General features: G+C 44.4%; 2 protein-coding genes across 4 annotated transcripts in view; one reads left to right on the forward strand and one right to left on the reverse strand.

Moving 5' to 3' along the window:
• PIGU (phosphatidylinositol glycan anchor biosynthesis class U) overlaps positions 1–20351 on the forward strand; it is a 40873-nt gene extending 20522 nt beyond the window's left edge. The window contains exon 13 of one of the 2 annotated variants that reach the window (XR_008748665.1): positions 20164–20351. The gene's annotated coding sequence lies outside the window, so the exon portion shown is untranslated. Of the gene's footprint in view, positions 1–6227; positions 6352–20163 lie in introns of those variants that run through there. The other variant, XR_008748664.1, reaches the window with a different exon arrangement.
• On the reverse strand, positions 1–27042 carry SAMHD1 (SAM and HD domain containing deoxynucleoside triphosphate triphosphohydrolase 1). Of its 2 annotated transcripts, XM_055813282.1 has the most exons (16): positions 26854–27042; positions 26706–26772; positions 21710–21782; positions 20351–20511; positions 18521–18636; positions 16769–16839; positions 15564–15719; positions 13330–13430; positions 13113–13221; positions 12431–12522; positions 10965–11080; positions 8593–8732; positions 6026–6115; positions 4658–4762; positions 4149–4286; positions 1–2045 (listed from the first exon to the last, which is right to left on the reverse strand). In XM_055813282.1, exons 1-16 carry the CDS (start codon positions 27026–27028, stop codon positions 1923–1925), a joined length of 1833 nt encoding a protein of 610 aa, XP_055669257.1. In that variant the 5' UTR covers positions 27029–27042; the 3' UTR covers positions 1–1922. The 2 variants fall into 2 exon arrangements, with proteins under 2 accessions (XP_055669257.1, XP_055669258.1); XM_055813283.1 differs by lacking the exons at positions 1–2045; positions 4149–4286; positions 4658–4762; positions 6026–6115 and adding an exon at positions 6271–6424.
• Positions 27043–27526: the final 484 nt, after the last annotated feature.

A 27526-nucleotide genomic window follows, 5' to 3' on the forward strand; every position in this document is an offset into this window, starting at 1 on the left:
TTCCTTAAAAGAATAGTAAAATAACTGTTTATAAATTTAATCTTAGTCCAGAGAGGCTCAGATTAACACATCTGAGAAAAAGAAACACTCTGTCTCAGAACTTAACATTAAGTATGAATTTTTGCTTAAACGTAAGCAAAGCATATTTCCCAAGTATAAAGTGCACCTTTTATAACAGTTCAAAACACAAGCAACAATAACAAAATTAATTATTCTGAACAATACTTGATTTTATGCATATAAGGGAAACAAATGCCTTCACTCTATGATACTGTTTCTTGAAGCATAATAAGTTCTTCAAAAGCCTTTAGAGGTCACAACCCCTTCTAACAGTTACCTGGCACACCTGCTGATAGGAAATACTCTTAAAGACATGAACAGCAGAGGTTGCACCACATCACCTTTAGATGCACGAGCACAGGTACGTAAGAAAGCAGCAGAGCGCAAAACAACTTCTGGTGACTTCAACAAATTAAATCTGAGTGAGTACAGGTGTACTCCTTCCCTCTGCCTGATAGCTATCCATTCCCACAACAGAGGGAGAAGAAATGCCATCAGTTATGAAGAGTCCTGCAGGTCGGCCAGAGGGAGTTCCTGCTGTGCCAGCTTCCAGGAACTAACGTGGTTACCTATGCCTGGCTGGCAAAACCGCACACCCAACTCTTCTTTCCCCACCCCACATATAAACCCCCAAAGCTCAATCCAATTTCTGAGCATTACTGCACCTTTTGCTTTGCATTTTTCGCTTTCTGGGCAGGCTTTTTCAAGCTTTTAGGTTTTATTCAATGAAAGCAGCCTTCCTCTTAGACCCAAGTAAAAGAGGAGAGGAAGGTCTTCCTCATTCACCTTTTCAACTGGACAGACACTTAGCAAAACTCACACTAGTACTGCCAGCAAGGGAAGAATCTAAGAACCCTTATAGTTCTACAAGGGAGAGAAAAATTACGCAGAAACAGCCATCAGAGGTCCAAGAGAAACAGGGAAGGGATACAAGGATGGCAGAATTCCTGAGGAGCCTGTCTACCTATTACAGTGTGATGCAGAAAACAAGGTGCACTCAGTGCAAAGAGCCAGTGCAGCATCCAGCAGGGACTCACTCACTGCACCAAAACCTGTGCGCACGTCCACCTGCCTTGACAAACATTCGGGTCACTCTGCTTTCCTGCCAGCACTCAAACAATGGACGTTTTGCAGTTCAGTCAGTAAAAAATAAAACATTAAATGTATCAAAAATACACTATAAAACAATAAAAGGCTGCATGTCACTGCAATGCATTGTTACATCAATAAAAACTGTGGTCACATTTATAGCAAGAGGCCCACATCTTCATCAGCTTTTTGAATGCCAGAAAAGTAATCTTTGGTTCTTAAAAAAAATTCCCCTCTCCCTTCCTTTTATTTTTTTAAATGAAGTTAACTTTGTTATTCTTGAAGATGCCATCTGTGGTTATTTCAAAAGTTAGATTACCTCACTATATTTTCAGAAACATACTTACTCCCCTCTTTCCTAGGTACTGGGGGAAAAAAACCAAAACCAAGACACACCAAAACCTGAGCTGCAAGTTTTTCTGCTAGCTCATGCAACACCACAACTATCTTAAGAAGGGATCAGAACTAGAAGGACCAATAACATGTCTTCAGAACTTCTTGTAATAACAATTAATTGGCATTTTTAAAGTTTCTCTTGCAACACAGTGCCAATACTTTCATAAATAAATGAGAACTGAGTTTGCTCAGCTGTAACAGCTGACGTTCACTTGGAATATGCACTTCTTTTAAGCACCTACATTAAAACATACTGTGTTGTAAAATGCAGAAATGCATTGTTCCATAAATTCCATCCAACTGCCTTTAGAAGAATTGCTGCTCAAGTTTACTCATCTTCTGAAGAAGCAGACTGAACAGTGCCAAAAGGAAGAGTGTTACTTATCAAAAGGAAGCCTTTGTTTGCAGCTGGGCTCTGAAGCTGTCCTGTGTTCATCATCTGTCGTGTTGTTCCAGCTTTCCTTCATTGGAATTAGATGAGGGGCAACCACATCACCATCCTATTATTAAAAATCAGAAAACATTAATGATAGCACATTAACTTCTGCTTTCTATGCTAAAGCAGAAGAAAAGCAGCTCCGTATCAGACTTAGTAGAAAAAAATAAATCCAAGGTCCTAGAAGCTTTGTAAGGCAACAAACATTGAAGACTGCACATCCCAGAGATGGCAACTGCTATAGTCAGTGGTAGTGTCTGGTGGAGAGAAAGAAAACCCCCTGCACCTGAGAAACCTTCGCTGTTGGTAGTGCACTTGTTCCTGAAGTATTGCCAGCAAATCTAGAAAGATCAGCAGGCTTGTATTTTGGGCATCGATATTGAACCGGAAGCATTATTATAAGCATTTCCTCTGACTTTGCCAGGGTATCTCCTTTAAAACTGTTGCGATCTACCAGCCCGAAGTGCTGCTACGGTCTAAGGCAGTAGTGCTCATCCTTGTGAGATACATATGTTAACCTAGTACTTGAGCACCACAAACACATACAAGAAAGCAGTAAGCTCTCTAAGTTAGAAATAAGCTGGTGAGATGCACGTTGCCATGCTCTGCAACCCACCGGGGCCTGCGAGATGGATATGCCTGAACTAGAAGAGCATGCTTACAGGGCACAACCAAACTCTACAAGCAGAGAAAGCTTATTGCTTGATCCATTTGTAAAACACCCTTCTGAAATTAACTGCTCTCAAAAGACTGGTGCCAGAAGTAAGACATAAGAACGAGCCTTAAAACAAATTGTTCATGCCTATAGCTGTAGCTCCAGCACCTAAAAGCACTCATCTACTGGGTGGCCTTTCATTTCAGAGGTTGAATGAAACTTACAGGTGCCTCTAGCAAGTAAGACGCAAAGTCAGTGTTATTAACATACTTTATGAAAAGGAAAAAAACCCCATGGTTCACAGAATAAACTGTTCATACTGTATTTTTTAAGCAACTTTGAGATTTCAATATAAGCATTTATTTTACTTTGAGGCTTGATCCCAAATAGTGGAAGATATCTGAAAAAGTACATGGAAGTGAAGAAAGCTATCCCTTTTCCTGGTATGATTATCAGACAAACAAAAGTGAAAGCCAGCCATTAGGGGAGAAATGTAACAGCAGATTTGCCAGGACATCTGTCAAACCTAATGATGCTTCCAGTCTAGAAATTTCACAGCTCATGCATGTAGCAGAGTGGCTCCATTACCATTTTCTACTGAGAAAAACTTACTTCATACAACTGTAACTGCTTCTCTACAATGATGAATATTCTGGAAGGATTTTTTTTTAGATCATAGAATCATTTAGGTTGGAAAAGTCCTCTGAGATCATCAAGTCCAACCAATGAAGGTGCCCACCTTCCTGCAAGGGGGATGTGGTGGTGGAGATGTTGTATCATACGTCACCAGTTTACAGCCGTGACTGTTACAGGCTTCTCCACCACCTCTGGCAGGAGGAATGCAAAGCAAAGTATGAACTCGGGGTCTGCTTTAGAGTCTCCATTTTACTTCCCAGGGCAGCTCTAACAAGGTTCCAAACACAAAAATGTCAGGTGAGCTGTAACATACTCTCTTCCCTCCTCACAGCTGGATACTTGTATGTTCTGAGAAGTTGACAGAAAAGGGAAACACAGAGAACAGAGAAAGCCTTGCAGGCAACTCAGACTACAGACTAGTTGCCCAGAGAGTTGATGTTTTCAATCTTACTCCTGCAGATATTTTCCACTCTAACTCAGAGCAAATGGACTGACCGTGAATCTCCTGGGGGAGAAGTGACTTTTAAGAGCTGGTGAACAACAAAGGAAGAGAGGGAAAGCCATAGAAGAACTGACCTGACCTCCTCCCTAGATCTTTTAATCTCTCAGTGCTGTTTTAAGCCTTTGTGTGAGGAAACCTGCATCCATGAACTACTGAGTGTCTGTGTGGAAGTTAAATCAATGCAAATCCATCACTATTTCAGTGAAAATAAGGCACACCCAGATGTGAGCCACAATAAAACCAGAAGCTAGGTTAGTGAGAAGTGGCTCTGCCACAAAGACAAGGCCTGAAAGCCAAGTTTTTTAATGAAAAAGCCAGCTTATGGACAAAGGTGAAGAGGTCTAAGAACAAGAAAAATAACATGTGAACATTACCTGTGGTTTGGTGAAATTCTTTTTTATACACCACTGAATAAAATATTGTTTTGCAGCTGAAACAATATCTGCATCCTGTCTTTTGCAATAAACCCGAATAATCTGCTCTGCAAACGTCATGGGTAAAAGCTTTGAAACCTTTGAAACAAAAAAGAAATAAGCTTTAGTATGTCTTGAAATTTAAGAATCCACTGAACTTCAATTTTTTCATCTGAATACAAACGGAAAGCAGTAAAAAAAAATCGCACTACAATCCATGAGCTTTATTCAAATCAACTGTATTTTTCTAAGACTTCCAGTGTATTCAAGTTAAACACTGTTCATATGCAAAGGCTGTCAGAATTCCAGATTGTAGCAGTACAACAGACACCAAAGCCCTGCAAGGACATGGATTCTACCACCTCTCCACAACTCCTGCAAGAACTACCATAAAGGACTGTAATCACTTCCATCGCAAGTTGTGAAGATGCTGCCCTTCAGCAGCCAGTTGAAGAAAATAAAAAGACTACCTGTTCTTTACTGATCTTGACTGCCTTGGAAGGATCAGCCTTGCAATAGAAGAGAACATTATCAATGGGATTCTGTTCTTTCATTCCATAATCCATACGGACAACCTTGCACATCAAACAAAGAAAATGGCATTTGTTAATGTTTGTCTTTAGTATTCTCACAATAAATAAAAGAGGATACACACTATACTTCTGTAAATTATGCTAGTAAAATAGAACAGTAATTATTACTTAATAAAACAATCTGGTATTGCATCTTATATCTTTTCTTCCACCACCTTTCGCTCTGAAGCTGCTAGGTGGATATTGACATTTACATAAACCAGCTCTGAGTCACGCTCTGCAACGCTCCAGCTTCAAACAGTGGAAGCATGCTAGTCCCTTGCCAGCCTGTGCCCTTCTGAAACGCACATCCTATGGAGGCAGCACTAGAGCTCACAACTTTAAACATGAGGTTCAGACTGTGTTATTTACATCTACTTGGTACACCAGCAGTTTTGTGGTCAGCAGGGAGAAGCCCACTTTCCCATGACTTTAGTTTATGGACAAGGAAAGCGCAGTCAATTTAAAGCCAGGTGAACTGCTACAGTTTTACTCAGCCTGAAGTGAATCTTCAGTGCAAGGGAGCTTTTGAAGTGATCTGTGATGCACTCTATGCAAAGCCATTTGCTAGCTCTTCCCAGAATTAACCAAGAACAGAGATCAAGCTATTTGATACTTGCAGACTGCTCAAGCTCTCTCCTCTGCTTCAGGGTCTCTCCTTTCCCACCAGTGCTGGCCAGCAACCAAGCTGTGGCAGTGAGGTGCTTTATGCAGGAGACAAAACCCAGGGATGACTGCCACGCATCAGGCTTGCCATACCAGCAGCCTGGAAGTCACTGTGCCCGTTACCCTCCCACTGGGGCCTGCCCTTCGCTTGACTTCACAGCCCACAGCAGTGGTTCTTAGACTGCTGACTTTAACACCCATATGCTAAAACCCAAAGGATTCCCTACTGCTGCTCCTTTTCAAAGTGAGGACAGTTGTGGGACAACCATGTGTGTCACCAGGAGCAGAAGTGCCCAAAGAGCAGCTGAACACCAGCCCAGGGAAGATGCCTGATGCCTCTGCGCCCAGGCCCAGCAAACCTCCCAAGGGGAAGCTCGGTGCTCTCGGAGCCCTGAGCTGAACACCTGGGACAGCACTTCTGAAGCAACCCTGTGGGTTTGGGGTTTTTCGTTTGCTTGGTTGGTTTTGGGTTTTTTGTTTGTGGTTGGTTCCCCCCTCCCATTCCAAATGTATTGAAATGTATCTCTGATTTTCACTATGGTACACAAGGCCCACTGATTGAGAAGTTTTTACTCTGAACTTGCCCTGAGAGATATTTACATCAATTATGAAATCTTCGGCCTTTAGCTCCACATCTGGAGGATCCTTTTCTGGCCTGGAATTAGCAATGCTTTCTGCCAGGCTGTTATTCTGAAAAAAAGACAGTAATTCAGGTTACATTTAGGCACTACCAGGTCTAGACCAAGGCAAAAAAATGCATGACAGAACACGTCACTAAACTAAATATTTAATTTCTTCATAGCTTGACAGACTCTTCCTGCACCAACCTGGTTGTTTGAATCCCTGCATATCTCAGCCATAAGTTTTCTACCGATTTTCAGAAACCAAACAAGCTTATATAACTGAGAAGACTCCAATACTGCCAGCCTGTGGAGGACAAATTTTCACCTGATGACAGGAAGAAGCAGGGGGAAGAATGTCCATCCAGGATGTTGAAATCTCCACAAAAACAGAAAATAATTACCTTTAAGAAATTATTTAATTTATACAAATGTTTTGCAATTAAGTTCCTAAAAGCTAAATATTAAATGTTTTTACTGAACTTTGGGTTTTTTTTAATGAAGGGCTACAGGATCTCACCCTCCAATGAAGCTTTTATACCTATACATTGGAACATATCAAAAAAACCCCAAGAGACAGACAAGATCAGTAATGTCATTGACCACTGTGAAAAAACAACTAGAAGCAGCAAGCTCCTAGGCAAACTTTGGAGAGGATGGTGACCTACTTCAAAAGCTGAAACCTCCAAGGGGTTTTGCCTGGTTTTGGACCCGAGAGAATATTCCCTGCTGACAGCTAGGCTAAAGCCAAGCTGAGAAGCAGGGTATGATGAAGAGGAGTTGTTCAGGGAAATGTGTAAATTCTCATTAAAAGGCTGTGGCTGGCGGGAGAGAGAAAGTTGCCTATTTACCAGGCTGCTGTGTTCTGGGTAAGATGCAAGATTAGGTGAAGCAAGATTTCCTGGGAGCAACTGAGACTCATGGAAGAAAAGGTTTGAGCGCATCACATTGCTTCCAGGAGACAGGTCCAGAAGGGAAGGATTTCAGCTAGCAACATTTTTTTGCTGCTGCTTTATCCATTGCAAAGATAGGGAAACTAGTAAGAAAAGCAGGGAATGACACACATTGCCAAGCTGAGGCATGTGTCGTTTGTTGTGACTCAAGAAGCCAAGGGAAGGTTTAGACTGAGACCAAACCTAGAGGAAAGAATTGCCAGGAGACAACCGGCAGGAGGCAGCCTGCTTATAACATATTCTACTTCCGTTCTTGTTTCACAATGTACATAGGCTAACTTTCTCCTTTTCTTTGTTGTTGCTTGCTGCTTGCGCTTGTTCTTAAGTTACATCTTCCAGTTTGCCTTAACTGGAAACTCTAGCTTTGAATTTAAGAACTCTGTAGCTATTTGGGATGTTACCCTGGCTCTGGCCAGCATGAGGTGAGGACCACAAAACCGCACAGTGCTTTGAGCAACCTGACCTAGCTGAAGGTGTCATGCTCATTGCAGGGGGGTGGGGTGGACTAGATGGCCTTTAAAGGCCCCTTCCACCCCAAACCATTCTATCTAGCCACTGCTCACCTCCAGCACTTCAGAGGAAGTTGAGCCTCCAACACTCCTGCAACAGGCAACTCCTACACTGCAGGAGGAAAAATTTGCCCCTGAGCCCTCAGCTGAGCATCAGAAGCTGCAAAGCGTTGGCTGGATGTAATTATGGCACCAACAGGGATCCAGTCTCCCTTGAAAACAACACACTGGATACCCCAAGACCCAAGACCTCTGGCTGGATTTTCAAAGTGAGAGTTTTTCTTTTCATTAACGAGTTCTAAAAAGAAGTGTTTAAAGGTGGGACTCATGCAATTCACTCTCCTGCTAATCTCCTTATTTGTAAGGCTATCTATCCTGAACTACCCCTCAGAAGGGCAGGAACTTGACAGCTGATGTACGAGCATTTCATGTTTTCCTTCCTATTTCCTCCTGCTTTAATACAGAATCTCTTAATGCTACCTTTTCTTAGACACTAAGAATACAAGCAAGCCATCTCTTCAAACAAAAAGAACGGAGCAGTAAGACATCCAGTAGTCCTTCTGTAACCTTATTCTTTAAGACAGCTGAATTAATCTTACTAAGGCTTTCTAGATACAGCCATCTCAGCCCCAAGAAGTTTGGAAGTTATTATTCAGTTTGACATCTGTTCTCAAAGTAAAGGACACAAATCACAATTCAAAGCAAATGTGTTCCTTATTATTCTGAAATTGTAATGAACACAAGATAATAGTAGTAACATTCTCGATCACTGGACTGACTCTAACAGCTTTTTATGCAATTTTGTGTTTTTCAGAAAAGTTTTTTTCTGAAAATATTTCTGCAATAATCAATTTCTGAATTACCACCTCCTGCCATTCTTCTGGCTGTTTGTAGATAAAACTCTTCCCAATTCCCTGTATGTTTCATGGCTCAGCTACATAGACAGGAGGATGACTTTTAACTCTAGTTTTGGAATAGTAGTTAAGCCAAAAAAAACCCAAAACCCACATGGAGACAGAGAAAAAAAGATGGTCAACAACTTTTTACAGGGACAGAATTCAGAATTTTCCACCAACAGACATTACCTTTACAATTTCCATCATTTTTTCAGGTTGAGTCTCTCCTAAGAACTTGTATAATTGACGTCGTTCTAGTTTCTGCAATATCTCTCGTGCCTCCTTCAGTTCTGGACAACTTGAGTGCAGAATTTCCAGGTAGATATTATCTGCCAAAGTTGCATTGATTGTTGTTAAGTATGTCACAATCCAGTGTCACAACAAAATGCATGTACAGGGATAAAGGTTAAGACAACAAGAAAACCTGCTGGTTCAGCAAAGTCACTCACTTTCAGAGAATGGCTGAACATGCCAAGTCTGACAGCTGAGAAGTCACAGTATCACCTTGATTATTGTCAGGTTCATAACACCTACTGACAGGAAGACTAGCTCAGTTCTCACCCTTGCAACAAGTTTTATCATTTCACTGGAAGTTGCTTCCTCCTCTTATTTAGCCAGTCTTGTTCAGCAGAATATCTTAAATCCCAGCACTAACTAGCCCAGGGACAAGGGTGCTCTACCTTGTAAAAAGAACAACATACTTCCGTTAAACCTTCCGAATTTGTCAGGCTTTGGATGCTAGCATCAAAGCCCCCCTCCTGTCTCCACATCACAGCGAGGTACGCAGTGCATTTCCCACCATCAATACGAGCAGCAAGACAGGTTTCTTTTGATGTGGCTTTGAGCAGAAAGGTTATTTCTGGCTGTCCTGAAGAGACTGCTGCTGTCAGGGTGCTGCTCACCTGTCACAAGCACCAGCTGCGCTCCACATCTATACACACTCCCCTGTCAGAAATACCTGGGCAGCTCTGACGCGCACTGCAAGCACAGCTCTGCAATGCCCTGCCTATGGCTGCAACTGGCTTAAAAAGCTCCCAACACACTCCAGGAGCAAGTTATGGGCCATGCACCAAAACACCCTGAACCGAGGGTTGTTTTTAAGGATAAGGTTGGGCAAAGTCAGGAAATTCTCCATGAGGAACAGACTAGGTCTCTTCAGACTGAGAGAAGAGATAACACAAGGGAAATAAGCAGCCCACAAACGCATCCCTTGTGCAAAAGCAGTAGTGACAAGGAACAGTTTGCTGTCTCAACCTTTACTAAAACGAGGATTTGCTGTCAAATCACAAAGCGACAAATCAAAAACTAACAGTGGTTCTTCACCATTCATGGAAGAAAACTAGGGAACTTTCTGCTGCAGAACCTCACAGAGGTTTATCATTTGCAAAGGTCCAAGAGGCAATTGGGCAGTTTCAGAGAAGCATCACTCATCACGGACTACTGAAAACAAGCCTCCTGTCCTCTCAGAAGCCCCCAGGTGGCAACTGCTGAAGGCAGGAAGTGCCTTAGTTTAAGAGAAGAACATATTTGTCCTTTGTGGTCTACTGTTACATTTGATGTGGGCATATTCCTCGCATCACTCCTCTTGCTGTTCAACTCTCGTCTTGTTGACCAGGACAGCCCTGCAAGCAGCTCCTTGCTGCGGCAGACTGTAGGAGGTGGCGGACAGCCCTGGTCTCCCTGCCCTGAGCTGCGCTCCTCGCCAGGTGCCACAGGTCAGCAGGCAGTTACAACAGGGCCTTGGTGCTGATTTGCTAGCATAGCTGATCTTACAGACCAGACAGCCCCCATGGAACAGAACCCAGCCCATTAAGAATTTAAATCTTGGTTCTTGCCTTTCTGCCCAGCCTTTCCATGGCCCAACACTGCAGTTCATGCTCTCCAATAGTCACTCCCCGCAAAAGCCAGCCCCTTCTCCTCCCCTGGGGCATAGGCATGCAGTGTCAGCGGGGCCAGGCAGCTCCTCATCTCAGCACTCTGTGCAGCCCCTTTACCCACTTGATGCAGCAGGTCTATGGTCAGGCTGAACGTGGCCGTGGCAGATCGAGGATTGCCGGAAACTTACAGCAATACTCTGAGTTGTTCATATATTCTGTTTTCTTCTGTTGTATTTGCAAGCAGGGTTGCAACATCTGAAGTGAATCAAATCAGGCCCCATCAGTGCCCTTTGAAACCTGCTTTGGGGTTAAGTTTCACAAGACACACACACAGACTTATATCCCACTGTGACAAGTGCAACAAACTCAAGGCACAGGCAGGACCTCCTGAGAGGACTGCTTGCAACAATGTGAATTTGAATGTGTGCAGAACATAGGTAGTTGGTACTTCTCTCTCTCAACATAAAAGTCATTTAAACTAGAAGGTCTTGCTCCCCCAGCCAGATATGAGATTGGATGGTGCAGGTCTGCCCCACCATCTGTGCACAAAAGCAGTACTTGAGCGTCCTAGTCATGGGCAAGGGCCCACCACACCAACAGATGTAAACCCAGCATTTTAACAGGTACTCATGTTCTTTTACTTAAAAAAAAAAAAAATAAAAAAAAAAAATCTGAGTGCCATACCAGTTAGCTTAGTGTAGGCTTCCATGTCCTCCATTGCTGTAGAAATCTGGTACAGTTTTCCTCCAGAGCCTTCTATTTTAAAAAATTTGTCTGCTTTTTGAAAGGCTTCTGTAATCCTAGTTTGAGACAAAATTAAGACTTAAGGATAGCATCATTTTGAAACAGCTTATTGCTCAAGAGTAAAAAAAGAAATGCATTAATATGTTCTAATTATAAGACAATGGATGAAACTGCATCCCTTGTGCACAGCAGACCCTGATGGCACTGCAGTTATGTCCCATCTCCATGCTGTCATCACACATTTCAACAGAGTATTTCCATCTACTGAAAACTGGTTCAGATCAGACCCTTCAATGAATGAGCCGCTTTATTCTGCTGCAGACTACAAGTTTATCATTGTTTAGACAATCGCAGAACCCTGCAAGACAGTGACATGGTCACTCAGCTGCAATGAGGCTGCCTCACAGATGACCATATTCTTTTACAGACCCATTGCTCTAGGAGTTAACCAAGAGAATACGGAACACTGTAAAGGTAAAGCATCATGAACATGTGGGATTTTCAGGTGGCAAAAAATAATATTCTGAAGATCAAGTTCTTCCAGAGTTCCCTGTACCTCATCATTGTTACTTCCAGCTTGTACACTTACTTGGATAAGCTGCTATAATTATGGTACTAAATTTCTCGGCTGTTCAACTCCTCATACATAGGTACTGCCAAATCTTAGCATTTTTCATGTGAGTTTTAGAGGATCACTAAATCAGGAGCTGAAGTTTATGAAATGAAAGCAGTACCAAATTACTCTTATACTGTGTAGTCCTCTGTGTTCCTTTCTTCCAAGCTCAGCAGATGGTTACTCAGCAGCCAAGATCCTAGTGAAAAAATCTTTGGGAAAACTAGTACAGATGCTTTTCAAGAAAAGTAAAAAGAATAATGCTATAGGGAAACTTCTACAGACATCGACAGAGGTACAAATGCAGGCAGCCAGTGGAGTTTGTTCTGAACAATTCCTGCTGTGGCATTACATAAACACAAAGTCAGGCCTCAGCTGAGCTACAGTAACAGTAAGCTTGCTCATTACTTTACTCTGTTAGTAACGTTCCTCTATTAACCAGCTGGTTTGAGCTAAGTGGTCTCTAACTTGTAGGTATAGCTTTGACTTCAGCTGTCAGCACTTAAAGCAGCATTAGCACATCCTGATTCTATGCTTCTTCAGGGCTTTAGTAATCTCCTTCTAACTGATCTTCACATGGAAGGATGTAGTTCTTGCCCTCTCTTTTTTTTCATTCATCACAGCCTCTGTGACACTCTAAAGACTGAGCCTTGCCACAACAACTGGGCTATACAGCCCAGTGGCTTTAATTTTATGTCACACCTTTTTGACTATCCCAATATTCCAGACAGATAAACACTTTCAAGAATTTAAAAATCAACGGAATGCAAGAAAAGGAAAGTATAATACTTGCATTATTTCAATGATGTTGCCAATCTTATGCTGGTATGCTCGCCGATGCAGGCAATTCCGTGTGTGGAACATATCATACAAATTTCCAACTTCCTGAATCAAAAAAAACCAATCATCTTTTACTTTTCACATTGTTATTGACTGCAAAACTAAAACAATCAAGGAATCAAATGAGTTGTCTGCTTCCATTTGCAGCACAGAGCAGAATCGTTATTTTTCACAGTCTACAAATTTCGAAACAGCCTCAGGCTGCCATGGGAAAGCAGAGATCCTACAGTGACGCTGGCAGAGAAAAGGACCTCTTGCTTCTTTAGCAGCCCCTTGCCAAAGCCATATTCACCTCTTGCTCAGAAGACTTGGAGCAGGATCATGCATGCTGCTGGTTTTGTAAGGTCTTCTCTGGAAGGACCCACCACAAGCTCTTTCAACAGAGGCTTGCTCTGTCCCGCCCCTTCCTTAAATTAACTGCTTCTGAGAACAGCTTTCAAAGCAGCAACTACTTCTTCCTCTCTTGGGCTATAAAAGCATCCAGCAGGCAACCCCAGCAAACCTCTACAACCCGGAGTGCAGCTGCACCGTGCTGACCAAGGCAGGCTTTGCCACAGCCCATATGTTCTGTGTGCTGCTATACTTTGCATGCATTTTGCTGCTGGGTGTTCCCTCAGTTCATGCACACTGCTTACCTTGTCACGGGTACAGATATGCTTCTGGTTTTCTACTTCACAGACCCGAATGAATTTAAGTAATCGCTTATAATCAAAATTATTCTGGATTCCTAAGTGATGGCAATCCCTAAAAATATTCCACAGAGAGTGTTTAACAATGAGATCACACTTGTACATACAGTAGCATTGTTTCAGTAGGAATTCATAATAAAAACCCAAAATGTAAGATTTGTACCTTGCAAAATAATCCCATTTGTCAACATCAATGCCATTTTTTTTGTTAGCTACTATCTCATATAGGAAACTTTTCTCCTTCCGTCGACCATGGTAGGGCCACTAACAACAGGGGAGCCGAGAAGGAAAAAAAATAAATATCAGAAACAGTAAGAAATTAAAGTGTGCAAACAATGTCAAAGCAATTTTTTTAAGACAGCAGAAATACACTTTGATTTTGTCTGTGATAAACATCCAGCACTGAGGTAGCAAAGAACAGAAAGACATTAAGAAGCTGCTGGGCATTAGATGTTCAGAACTGGGGCTTAATCAGCTGACTTCCCAGAGTATCAGGAAGAATAAAAACCATGTACACCAGTACTTAACTTCCCATTCTACTTAAGCAAAGCCTGCAGCTTTGAAAAGCTTAAAAAAAAAAAGTACACAGCAACAAAGAGAGGAAAAGGTTGGAAGCATCTAATCTTCAGGGAATTAGTTAAACCCACAAACATGTCACTGTCTTGCAGTCTCCTGCAATCAACAATACAACTTTATAGAACAGTTTTAAAACAATAATTTAGAGTTTTAAACAAAAATTGTACAGATATCCCTTGTGGGTTAGGAGTTTAAGTAGCTGGCAATTCAGCCATAAGGCAAACAGGAAATCAATGCCAAAATAATAAGATACAAGTTGCAAATAAACATTTATTTTCTCGAAAATCTAATGATTCTTCAGCTAAACAAAAAAATGCCATAAAATGGCCTTGAAATTCTGAAGGCGGAAAACATGGTATACAAACAGATACGGTTTTCATGTTATCTGCATTACAGAATTTTTAAAACTGATATAAGAATGGAAATGTAAGTAAGCAGCAGGAAGAGAGCACATCACTGATAAAAACACCCTGTGCTGATGAAAAGAGCTCTGCTACTGGGACAACGTCCAGGACACAGTTTATGTTCAGTGCATAAATAACTTACGGTTCATTTCAGGACCAGAAGTCCTGCCATGTGATAGCATCACAGCACATATGCCTCAACAGCAGAGGTGCCTGTACTCTGGTAAGACCACCACAGTACAAGTGACTGCCAGCAGAAGATCCTGCAGCCTAACACCAGGAGGGTAGCAAGAAGGTACATGCAGTGTACCATGTATGACATTCCTTTTCCTGTTATCCTGCTGGAAAACAGGCATAGAATCCAAACAAGGAAGAAGAGACATTGGGTAAGCACTCGGCACAAGACCAGTGCAAGTGGTGGGCAGCAAGGTTTGTGTGCAGTGCAAGTAAGTGAAAAATCAGCTTGCAGTCTTTGTAAATCAATATCCCCTTCCTACAAGATCTCAGACTGAATTTCATTATGCTAAGTTCCCTATGTTTGTCACCAGAGTGCTGCAGTACACACGGCAGAATTACACACTACTACAGCAGAAAATAATGGGTAAGTGCTAATGTTCACAGGTGATTTGTTTGGGACAACGCACAAATTCTGATATAGGACCAGATTGTCATGACAGATCTCCCACTGACAGGTTCTTAAATAGTAGGGGCAACTGAATGGGTGTCCTTGAAGAGATAACAAGCTGCAAAGTGAGGAGAGAGGACTTAATACTTCATAGAGTGGCAAGGAGTAACAATCATGATCTCTTCCTCCTTGTCTCGAGGCAACACATTTCTTTGAGTCTTATCCCTGCCTCTATGTATGTTACTGCAATAAATCCAAGCATTTTGCTACTGTTAAAGCTGATGTGGCTCTGGCGCTGGGGCCACACTTCGGGTTGCTGGTTGCCTCATCTCTGCCAGTTCTCAGTTTTGATATCCATTATCAGCTTGTTACCCTAAACTGTCTCGTGTTTTCTTCATGTGAAAACACAATCTCCCAGCACCATCACCTCCAGGCATCTAATAAACAGGCTGTTATCCTAACCTGGTCATTTAAGGTTCCATTAAAAATTCAGTTCTACCAATCTAGTTACAATAAATCGGGTTCACTAAATACAAATAACATTCTTAAGCTTTCCTCTAATCTGAAGACTTTGAGTAAGAACTTCTCAGGCAGATGTAAGCACATGATGTAGTGAAGCTACCACCTCCTGCCAGCACTATAAGAAATAAACACTACATGTCTCTAGCATCTCTTGTGCCAGGATTCTCAGAATTCCGCAGGGCGAAAAATAAATAAAACATAGTTATCTACACTTTCAGTAAAATCAAAGACATGTATTGGGACAACCAGAGGAGCAGTACACTGACTTACTGATGCCTCACAAGTGGCTCCACCTATAGGCCCTCCTATTTGTTCCTTGATGAAGGTCATATCTTCTTCCAGGACAAGTCCATATGACTTCATGACTTCTTCTAGTTTATTGGAAGTGATCAGGTGCTCAAACATTTCAACAGAAGCAGTTTCATGCTGTGAAAAAAACGACTTCAATATTGCACTACAAAGGCTAAGCATCTTTCATGCACTGTCACAGCTTTCCCCTAACCCAGCAGCGCTGCCTGGCAGGGCACCTTGGCACCGTGGTGTCCAAGTGCGGCTCTTGCAGGATTTTCTATTAATTTGTACTGAACCAAACAGGAAGACACCTGGTCTACAGAAACACCAGCTCCAGCAGAGAGCTGTTAATTTTAACAAACAGCAGTAAGACAGTCACAATGCTAAAAGACAAAATAAATAATTCTGTTGTGCAGAAGACTAACAAGTTTACTCAGCTGATTTTGCTCAGCAACTGCAAGCAGAGAGAGGCCCGGAAGGACTGTCTTACATTTCATTCATGGCAAACAACCCTTGAAACTCCACCCAAAGTTTCTGAAAGCTGGAATTCTAAATGCTGTATTAAATATCCTGGCCTTGAACAAAAATCTTAAACTGGAAAGGAATTTCCCAGTTGGTATTTTGCATCTGTAAAATACATTCTGAAGAAAGCTCACAATACACATTTTAAGACACAATGCTGGCTTTAAATGATCAGTGCACTCCTAACAAATTCTGCCTCTTCAGAGCCACACTACAGGCACCAACAAGACCACATTTCACTTCATTTCTCTGTGTCACCCAGTGTGACATCTGCAGGAAGAAGACATATGTACACAAACAGATCTCATGAAAGTACACAGGAGTTCAAGAGCATTTGCACTTTCGGGGGAGAGATGCTGGTGACAAACATCTGCCCTTAATTCTCCCCATGCCTCTTTCTGCTTTGCTAGTAAGGCTGCTTCTGCTCACAGCCATGCTGAGGGGGCTGACATTCCCCAAACATACAATTAAAGTGAACAACAAGGAAATCATCACAAAAGTAGAAGATATTCTGGTTTTCAATTATGACACCAAAATGATGCAGTAAGAGAATGCTAGAAGATTGTTATATTCTCACAAGCACTGGCAGTCGTTTAAAGATGAATTATTCTCCCTTTAAAAAATCCAGTTTTCTATTTTTACTTTAATATTGAAAAGCCTACCTTCCACTTCAAACTTGGACGAGTGAGTGGAATAAATCTTCCATCAAACATGTGTGAAAATGGCCCATGACCTTAAAAACAAAGATTATACAGGTGTAATCTGAGACATGATTGTCAGTAGAAATATTCTGAACAAGCTAAAAATCTGGATTTTCTTGTATTTGACGTGATCTTGACATATATTAGAACCACAGAAGCCATTGGCTGGAAGTGACCCTAAACACCATCTAGTTCCCACTCCCTGCCGTGGGCAGGGACACCTCCCACTAGACCAGGTTGCTCCAAGCCCCGTCCAGCCTGGCCTTGGACGCTGCCAGGGATGGGGCACCCACAGCTGCTCTCGGCAGCCTGTGCCAGCGCCTCGCCACCCTCACAGTGAAGAATTTCTTTCTAATACCTAATCTACACATACCCTCTTTCAGTTTAAAGCCGCCCCCCTTGCCCTATCACTACATGCCCCTGTAAAAAGCCCCTCTCCAGCTTTCTTGTCGGCCCCCTTTAGGCACTGGAATGTGCTGTAAGATCTCCCTGGAGCCTTCTCTTCCCCAGGCTGAACTGCCCCAACTCTCTCAGCCTGTCTTCAGCAGAGAGGTGCTCCAGCCCCCTGAGCATCTTTGTGGCCTCCCTGCTCCAACAGGTCCATGTCCTTCTTATGTTGGGGGCCCCAGAGCTAGACACAGCACTGCAGGGGGGGTCTCACCAGAGCAGAGCAGAGAGGGAGCATCACCTCCCTCATCCTGCTGGCCATGCTGCTACTGATGCAGCCCAGGGTACAGTTGGCCTCCTGGGCTATTGAGTGCACATCACTGGGTCATGTTGAGTTTCTTGTCAACCAACACCCTCCAGTCCTTCTCAAAGCTGCTCTCAATCCATTCCCCACCCAGCCTGTATCTGTGCTTGGGACTGCCCTGAACCACATGTGGGACCTCACACCTGGCCTTGTTGAACTTTGCAATGTCCACACAGGCCCACCTCTCAAGCCTGTCAAGGTCCCTCTGGATGGCACCTCTTCTCTCCAGCGTGTTGACCACACCACACAGCTCGGTGTCACTGGCAAACCTGCTGAGTGTGTGCTCAACCCCACTGTCCATGTCACCGACAAAGATATTAAACAGCGCCGGTCCCAACACTGACCTCCAAGGAACGGCACTCGTCACCAGGCTCCACCTGGACAGAGCCACTGCCCACAACTCGAGTGTAGCCATCCAGCCAATTCCTTATCCAAATTCCTTATCCATCATCTATGAGAAAGTTTTAGCTACCGCAAGTGCGCTTTCCCAAGACACCTTAAGTTCTACTGCACTTAACACAGCCAGTTCCATTACCCACACAACAGGCAAGTGTTGCAGTAACACTGAGAACATTAACTATTCTGTGCCAGCTCTGAAGAAAACATTATGTAGTTATAAAATAATCATAACAATTTTTGAAAGGGCCATTCATTTTCACTCTGAAATGTTTTAAGAGACCTGAGGACACCACAGGAAGAATAGGACACTTCAGCCACCGAGGGCAGAACTCTAAACACCATATGGAAACATGACAGAAAACTAGCTAAGAGCGGCTACAGACTCACCAAGTGGAGTTGCCTCCACATACATACTCTGGACCAAACAGAAACAGAGAAATCCTGTCTCAGAATACGGCCATGCACTGAGTGGCCCAGAACAGCTGTCACATTCCAGTCCCACAGCCAACTTTTCATCCAGGGTAGCTTTCAAAGAGCAACAAGCCACCTCAAGTGTTATTTACCCAAATCATGACAAAGCCCAGCAATTTCTACGCAGAGAATGTCTCGCTGAGTTATATCCAGTTCCGGTTGTCTCTCCTTCAGTGCACGAACCACACATCCTGCGAGGTAGCCCACCCTGTGGCAGAGGGGGGGAAAAAAAAAAGTTAATGTACCAGTGGTTTAGGCTGAACAGAAGATCAGTTCACCTGTTCTATTTCACTACATTAAGTCACAGCCCTTGTCTGAGGGGTAGCATACAAAGAATACTCAAACCCTATCCTGCAAGAGAATCATAGAAACAAACTATTTCCTGTAGTAGTTTTATCACCAGTAACACATTTGAAAGCAAAAAAGCGTAAGATACCATGCCCAAAACAGAGACAACAGCATCCTGCAGTATTTCACAATGCACAAGCATGGAATAACTGTGCAAGCGAACAGCAGTGCATTACTGACAGTGTGTGTCTTGAAGCACCACGGCTTACACATCATCCTCCTACTTCCAGTCAGTGCAACTGCAAATGTCCACAACAGTCACCAAAGCACTGTTCTTTCAAATTGCTATTTTAACAATAGTTTATGACAATTACTTCTCTTCCTTTTGTTCATTTCAGATTTGCCATTTAATTTCACTGAATGGGACCCTCTGTTCTCATGACATGTAAAAAAGCAGTAACATATGGTACCAATCCTATAGACTGTTTACAAGCGCTACACCAACTTCCTTTTCTACTTGACTCAACAGTCCCCCTTGCAGAGCATCTTAAAGCAAGACAAGGTTTTATATGACAAGGCAGTATCTTTTATTAGACCAAATTTTACTGTTTGGTGGTTTTGTACTAGACCAATATAAGCACAGAAAGCTCACTTTATTTTAATACAGTAAAAATCTTCCAAATTGTATACAAATTGAGAACAACTGTCTTAAGTTTAACTATATAGATTAAATGAACTGTTTAAAAGAAAAGGCTGTCAATACTATTGGAGCTTTCAGACTCCTGTTGTGAAAGTTTTGTTTATATCCCCCCCTTTTGCCTTTTCAGGTTTACCAAATGCAATCAATTCCAGCTTGCCTCACTGATCTGACCATTTTACAATGGTCATTTGCATCTTGTTAATGTCAGGGAGCAGAGGCAGAAGCCAGACTGGCTCCACAATGTCAGCAGTAACAAAAGCCATTTTAGGCTGGCCAGATCACCTGACTAAAAACCATTGACTAGTTTAACTTCTCTGCACCTTGGGATATACTTTTAAAACAAGCCTAAATTTGTCACTGAACAGTTTCTCTGTGGAGTGTGAATGACTCAGCAACACTCTGGGAATCCTCATGTCCATCATCTGTTTCTGTTTCACTTTAATTACGGCTGACAGCCTGACAATCCGCCATGGACTGCAGAAAGCACACAACTACGAATGCAAACATCACAGACAAAATGGGGTTTAGGTGTGCTGGACAATATAAGGGGATTACAACTGTCCAGCAAGTCATTTATAGCAGTCCCAGTACCCTTCCCAGGTTTATCCTTTAAAACTCAGATTTTGACCAGGAGAACATAAAGCACTCACAGTTTTTAATTAACATTATTATTAGAAGAATAAGGGGCAGGGGAGGAAATCTAACATTGATCCATTTTGCAGGTTTCTTTATCTGTCTTTAATAAAGGAAGTTCGAGGGAACAACCCATAGTCACACAAGATATCCGGGAACACTCCTGAGACCGAAAATGTCCCCCCCAGCACTTCACCAATGCTCAGAGACAACAGTGTCCCTTGGCTAGCACTGTGCATTAGCACAACGAAGCTCCGGGAAATCCAAATGCAACAGACCTTCGTGCAAGACATCGCCTTACCCTATAGAGTGCTCAAAGCGGTTGTGAGAGGCTCCTGGAAAAACAAAGTAAGTGCCACCCAGCTGCTTAATGTATCTCAGGCGCTGAAACTGAGGTGTGTCAATGATACAAACAAGAAGGGGATGTATTTCAATGTGCCCATGAATCGGATCGTTAAAAACCTACAAAAGCCAAACAGCAGCATAATTAACACTTAAAATTTGATTTTGAAAAGAAACAGGCACCAAGGTAAAGGATATCTAGAATGGTCAAGTATTTGGTGGGAGAGGGCAATTATTTTGTTTTCTCCTGTAAAACAGCCATTACCTGCCTACCCTTTATCAAGATTTACCCTGGAGAACTACTTAAGCATGGCATCAAAAAAGACAAAGCTGCATATTTCAGAGGACAAGGGAATTAAAGTCAAAATCTCTAAAAATGTAATCTGTACCTGTGCAATTCCAAAATGTAACAATTGAGAAAACCGCTGTCTTTATTAATCTGCTGTTCCAGTTAAAGCAGGATACTGCAATATGTGTCTGAGATATCCCATAAGAAGTGTTTGGTTTGATATTGTTCATGTTTTTTAAAAATGAAGTGAAATTTAGTAGAGTGGAAATTATGATTTTTACCTTTGTCACAAAATAAAATGCAAAACCCAGGATAACTGAAACATGAAAGATGTACTCCCTGATCATCCCTAAGCACAAGTTTTTAAGAGATATCTCAGTAACTACAGTGACTTGCTAGAGAAGATAATCACACACGTTTAATCCTTGACTCAGAACAGCAGATAAAACCATTTCATCACACACATCTCTTGGTAAAATACTGAAGCAAATAAGGTTTCCCTGTGTCACCTCCATGCTGGGCCACTGAGCTCATAAGGCTCTAGCAGATGTGCAGGCTACGACAGAATGTACGCAGCTCTGGCCCGAGTTAAACCAACATACACCACTTCGAGAAGCTGTTGGACATGGCAACCAGTGGCAGCGAGGAGGAGTCTGTTAACCAGGCCTGGGGGCAAAATTAAAAAAAAAAAAAACAACTCAGGGAGGCTCTACACAAAGAGATGGGAAAGGGGAGCTTCTCAACACATTGCAAACATCATTCAATCTCTCACAACCGCCCGGTGCCCACATAAAGCTCCTAGCTGGTGATTTTAACAGTTTTTCTGGTTAATGTGGCTTTTCAAAGACCACCTGCTATCAAGGGGAAAGGCTGGGGAGTGTGCAGCTCTGCAAAGGCAAGGCACGGTCGCAGCAGCTCTGCAAAGGCAAGGCACGGTCGCAGCAGCGCGCACCAGCACCACCAAGCCAGAAGGAGGGGAGGCAGCAAGGTCCTGGCCGCTGTGTCCTCCGGCCACTGCGCTGGAGCTACCTTCATCATGTCGGCGTGCTGCTGTCTCACTTTGTTCAGGCAGGCCAGCACTTCCAGTCTCTCAGCTGGGAGGCTAGAAAGGAAAGAAAAAGTCCTTGAGAGCAAAGTTTGCTACGCCCTTCCCTTTGCAATCTGCAGAACATACGGAATTAGTTTTGCAAGTTCACTATCTCTCTGTTATTCATTGACTCTTGAACAGAAATACAGACTTCTGCAGCTTTTTCAGAAAAATATTGAAAGCATTCACTCTTCTAAAATCAGGTACAGAAGGAAGAGAACAAATAGCTACAGAAGTTGTCTGTAAAGCAGTTTAAGTGCTTTCCCCCACTTACACTGAACCAAGACACAGAAACACCAGGTAATACAGAGTTTTTTTCAATTTATTTTAGGGAAAGTCATATTTGGGGGTAAGCCTTTTAAATTTATGGGAAAAACAACACTCAGTGCCTGTATAACTGACACATTTTAAGGCTGAAAAATTCCTTAAACTAAAATGTTAAAGCCCCAATAAACTATTTCAATAAAAATTTCTTTCAGTTAGTAAACTCGGAAGTAGTTTAATTTTGCCCAATTAACTTGAATTTTACAGAATTAATCTCAGGTCCAACAGCAGAACCACTAGAGTTTAAGAGATGCTCCAATTTCATTGAGAACTGATTCTTCTATTTTGGAAAAATGTTTTACTGTCATTCTTAATAAAGCATTAAAGGTCCCTTTCACAATGCACACATAAATTTCCAATGCAGGTGCCCTGTTGTAGCCACGGTAGTCTAAGAGCACAGGCAGGACAAGTCTGGAGGGAGAGAGAACACACTCTGTTGTTACACCCACTTTTACTACTTCTGTCTGCAAGCCTTCTCCTTGAGCAAAATACTTCAGCCTCAGTATGACAGCAAACACTTTATCACAAGAAAGTACTATTTGCTACCTTTACCCTCTTCAGCAGTCAACCACCCTGAGATCAGTTTTACATCAGTTTTTCAATTTAAACTTTAACAGAAAGCAATACTATAAAATATCAGCTATTAGCAAAAAATACTGCTTGATGTACTACATGTTTTCATCCAACCATTTAATAATTCACAATCCATAAAATATTAAACGCATATGATGCCTAAGCTGCTGGTGGCGAGTTTTTATCTTAACCACTTAGTATCCCTTTCCCTAACAGGGAGGGCTGCAGCCTCTGCTGCTTACAGTCACGAGGCTTTAGCTGCCCCTTCCTGAGAGAGCCCACTATTTACAGGGCAACAGAAAGCACCTAACACTGAGGACAAGAGGAGGACCACCTGAATCTGCCCATCCTTCTTGCTCTCTGCTAAGAAGAGAAGATGACCTTTAGCGTGGTGGAAAAGCAGAGGAACCCTTCTGCAGCCAGCCAACCAGAAGGTTGTATGGAACTATAATTACACTCCCAGGAAAAGCAACCACAACTGCTCTTTGAGGTCTGTCCTGAAAATGAGACCAAGAATATTCAACTGCTGTTTCTAAGAAATGTGTAACCTTCCTGACCACAGGTATAGCTAGCTCAGGCAGGACTAGCATTTGGGCTGGTAACCAAGCACTTCCATCACACCACCCTCAAAAACGGTTCAGGGACAGCAAAGTCAGAAGCAATCCACCTCCAGCCATCTACACTCATTTAGCTTCTGTGGAGAAGTTCTCTCTCAAGGCACTCATCTAACATGCAGAACCACACCTGGACCAGAGCATCTTTGCTTCAGCAGACCTGAAAAATTAACACCCAAACTTGACATGCAGAGATGACCCTCACGTTCCTAATTACAACTGAGATCTTCCGTGGATAGCACTTCAAAGCATGCTAATAATGGAGATCAAACTTCACAAGCATGTTTTTGAAAGAGCTGCAATGCTGCAAGAGGTACAGTAGCACCACCACATAGTCATGCAATAGACCTCAGGTAACAATTGCCCAAAAAGATACTCTGGGTCAGGTGAAGTACACGAGGTAGGACTTCATTACATTTTTGAGAAGGTGAGGAGTGTAAAGCAGCACCCAGAATTAAGTGAGGGACAGCACTGCCAAGTACAGAGCACAACCTGTTGCTTTGAAGCACTTGGTTACCCTTTCAAATTCTGCAAAAACACAGGAGCAAGGAGAAAATTAACTGGAAAATAGCCAGGTACATAAGGAGGAAGGTATTTTGAGTGCCTACCATCTCGAGAAATTACTGACTGCAACTACAGGAACAGACGAGAAAGGATGGTTCTGTACTACTGACACTACAGTTTGTTACACAACTACCTATGCAAACACGTGTCCACAAGAAGCACAGCCTAACACAACGTGCTTAGCCCCAGAAACTTAGCTCCAGCAGGGCTGAATTAAACAGCGCTAACACAGCTCTCTGCACTGTATAACACATCTGCTGGAGTCACCCCTGGGACGGATCAGTGCTGCACACGGGTGAGAGAGCAACAAGAGGAATAGGCTTGACCGGGGATGCTGGGAAGTCCCCGCCTGACATACCATGTCAGTGGCCTGTGCGTCTTATCATCTTGCCCTGCCTCGTGGAACACTAACCTTTGTTTTGGGTTTGGCCTCCAGATAACAAAGCATGCCATAAGTGCAGTCCTAGCACAACAGATCACAGAACGTCACCCCATGGAGAGCTCTCTATCCTTCTTCAGACAGAAAACAGCAGCAGAGGATTTTTCACCTGCTGTCTCTATGAAAAGACTGGCTCAACAAAGACATTACACACAAATCGCATATTAGTACTGTGGTTTTTTAGGGCTCTGCAGGCATAGCTCCTCAAACAGCCAAAGTGGTAATACTGCTGGCTGTCTTTGAAAAGGTGACAACCAATGCCTCCCCATCCACCCTCCCCACCCCGACCCCCCATGCTGCAGGTCACAAGGATGAGAAAAACCCCTTCCTGCACCCATTAGAAGCTTAAATATTCCAGAGAGGTCAGCCAGACAGCCCTACTCATCATCTGTATTTACCATGCAGCATGCCACACGCCTCACAAAACATTCACTTCCAGGAACGTGAGAACACGTAGGAAACCCACAGCACTGCCTCCAGGCCCCTGTCATCCTGAGGTCTCCCTAATGAGCTCTCCCTATGGTCCAGGAACGGCAGGGAACTAAATATAAGCATTCACTACCAGCCTGTCACAGAGAAACAATAAAAGTTACTGTAGAACAGCATGCAGTGGAAAGGCCCATGCAAAGGGATCATTCTTTTTTGTAAAGTTACGATGTTTTTAAAAAAGCAGAAGGCTCTAGCAGCTTCTCATCCAACTGGCATCTTCAGCTACACAGAAACAAGATATCAGATCTTACTGAAGGAAACATTTTATAAAAGAAAACAGACAAGCACATCATTCCACACCCCCAGCACCATCCATTCTCCGTAACAACTGAGCACTCTTCACAACCATTTGACTCCACTGCCTGTACCCCACACTTTGAGGGACTTCCTCTTCGCCCCACCCTGCCTGCCTACGGTCAGCACTACCAGAGCCTGACCTACGAGTTTCTGACGACCCGCAGAGCAGCCTGCAGACAGCTGCGGTGTCCAAGCATCCGTATGGGCACTTCTTGATGCTCGGACAGCCAGCAAGGCACTAAAACCAACCAAGCCTCCTGCTAGCCTCTAAACAGGAACTACACACCTAACTGTCATTTCAATTAGACAATTACTTCATGCTTCAGAAACAAAGCCTTTAGCTACCTTCCTCATACCATGCCATTTCTGTCCACACACTTTAAACGGCTGCAGTTAAAACCCTTCTTCCAAAAAAACCAAAAATACCTTAATGACTCCTGCCAACACCTTACCTCCTCTGAAGCACAACCCTTCTGCCTTGTCACCTTGAGTCACATCAGCTCTTCCTTCTCTACAGATAGCCACACCAAGACACCTGCTTTTCTAACTCACCCTTTACAACCTGTGAGTTTAGCCAGGATGTCTCAGCATTACAGAGATGGGGCCCTTCAGCACAGCGTTAGCTCTGGACAAGTTTTTAGCCAAACAGCCAATCTGCACACTGAAGTACTCAAAATCCCCAGCAGACAAGTACAGCTCTGCACTGGAGTACACTTGCCAGGTACCCATGCTCCAAACTGCCTTAAGTTTAACAACCGCACATTAGCAAATAACCCAAGCAGAACAGCCAGGTTTTGAGAGAAATTCGGAGAAAATAGCATAAACATAGTTAGCAAAGGAGGAAAGAAAAGACAAAGATTAAGAAGCGCTGGGGAGCATGTGGTGTGCAAGCAGGCTCACATCCCAGGAGAGGCAAGCCAAAGCAGCCCCAGTGGGACAGAGGGGCACTTCACACATGTGGGATGACAGGATGCGTTTATAGCCTTCTGCTTCAGAAAGGTAAGACAGTACCTTCACCACCAGAAAAATCTCAAGTTTTTTGGAACCAGTCATTTTCCTCACTGCTGGAAACAAGCTTCTATGTGCCTCTACGTGCATTCGGTTTTCCTGCGCTCACAGCAGGTGGCTGGTACTGACCCAGCAGCCAGCCTGCCCACTGCCCAGCTGCTGCCCACGGCCTGGCCTGGCCGCTGCCCGGCCCCGTGGAGCAGCCCCACAGCCCGTCGTAGCAGGTGCAGCGAGCAGCCACGTCCCAGCACCAGCAGCCGTTCCGAGATTACGGCCGCGGCGCCGGGGCTTGCCGGGGGCAAGGGTAGAGCCCGGCCGCCACGGCCCAGCGCCCACTCGCTGCCGTCGGACGCGCCGCCGGCTCCCGGCCGAGGGGGCAGCTCCGTCAGGACCCCTACGGGCGCTGTCGCGGTCCCTGTCGACGCCCGCAGCTACCGTGATGCCGGCGGCATCTCCATCAAAGCCATCTACATGGATTTTTCTGCTTTCTCGGGCTCACCGAGCCGCTGGCTTCCGCGCCCCGGGCCCCGCAGCCGGGACGAGGCCGCCCCATCAGCGCTGGGCCCGGCCCTCACGGGGAGCCCGGCGCCCTCCTCCCGTCCCGGGGCTGCCCCCTTGCCCCCCGCTCACCAGACGCCCGCGGCCTCGAGGCCGCAGGCCGGCAGGTCCAGCAGCGCGCTCCCGGTGACGCCGTTCTCTGTGGGAGCAAGCACAGCGTCAGCGCCCGGGCCCGGCCGCCGCGAGGGGCCCCCGGGGGTCGGGCCCGGGCCGCCGTTACCTCGGAAGCGGCGCAGCAGCCCGGGTCCGCCCACGCCGCAGCACAAGAGGTGCTGGCAGAGCCGCTCCGTGTCCCACAGGCGCGGGTCGCTGTCGGCCGCGCCGCCGCGGGAAGCCTCGAGCCGCGGGCGCCTGGCGGGAGCCGCGCCCCAGCCCGCCGCCGCCGGGCTCCCCATGCCGCCGCGCACGCGCAGCCCGCGCCGCTCGCGAGGGCACCGGCGCTGCCGTGACGTCAGCGGCCCGCGCTGCCCCCCAACGGGCGGGCGAGGGCGAGCGCGCGGGGGCCGCGGCCCGGGTGTCACGGTCCACTCAGTGGACTCGTGATGGTTCGCTTACTGTGATCTCGAAGCACAAAAATCAAGGCGACCACGCTGAGGGGTTATGCTTCAATCAAGCAGCACAATTTTATAGTTTGCCCGTAAAGCGGCGTGCGATAGACAGAAAGTGAAGAAAAGGTAAAGTGAAAAGGAAAGAGGATTATAGCGACCACCACGGGTCCAAGGCGTCCCTATGGTCCTCGGTCCAGGCAGCGTCCTGCCGGCCCTTCCGGTCGTCGTGATCCTTGGTGGGGAAGATCTCCTAAAATTCAGTTGCTAAAGAGTCCTCTTTTATGCTGAGCAATACACGTTGCTCCTCCTCTGGCCCGTGGATTGCTGTCAGTCTCCGCCCTCTCG

Source organism: Falco peregrinus, chromosome 9, assembly GCF_023634155.1.
Source record: "Falco peregrinus isolate bFalPer1 chromosome 9, bFalPer1.pri, whole genome shotgun sequence".
Classification (NCBI taxonomy): Eukaryota; Metazoa; Chordata; class Aves; order Falconiformes; family Falconidae; genus Falco; species Falco peregrinus.

Excerpts from the sequence above, each read along its gene's own strand:
- SAMHD1 (XM_055813282.1), bottom strand. The coding sequence starts at position 27,028 with ATGGGGAGCCCGGCGGCGGCGGGCTGGGGCGCGGCTCCCGCCAGGCGC. Across the intron at positions 13,222-13,329 it reads AAATGGGATTATTTTGCAAG|GGATTGCCATCACTTAGGAA; the intron begins GTACAAATCTTA and ends GAATATTTTTAG. Across the intron at positions 4,763-6,025 it reads CCGAAGATTTCATAATTGAT|GTTGTCCGTATGGATTATGG; the intron begins GTAAATATCTCT and ends TTGATGTGCAAG.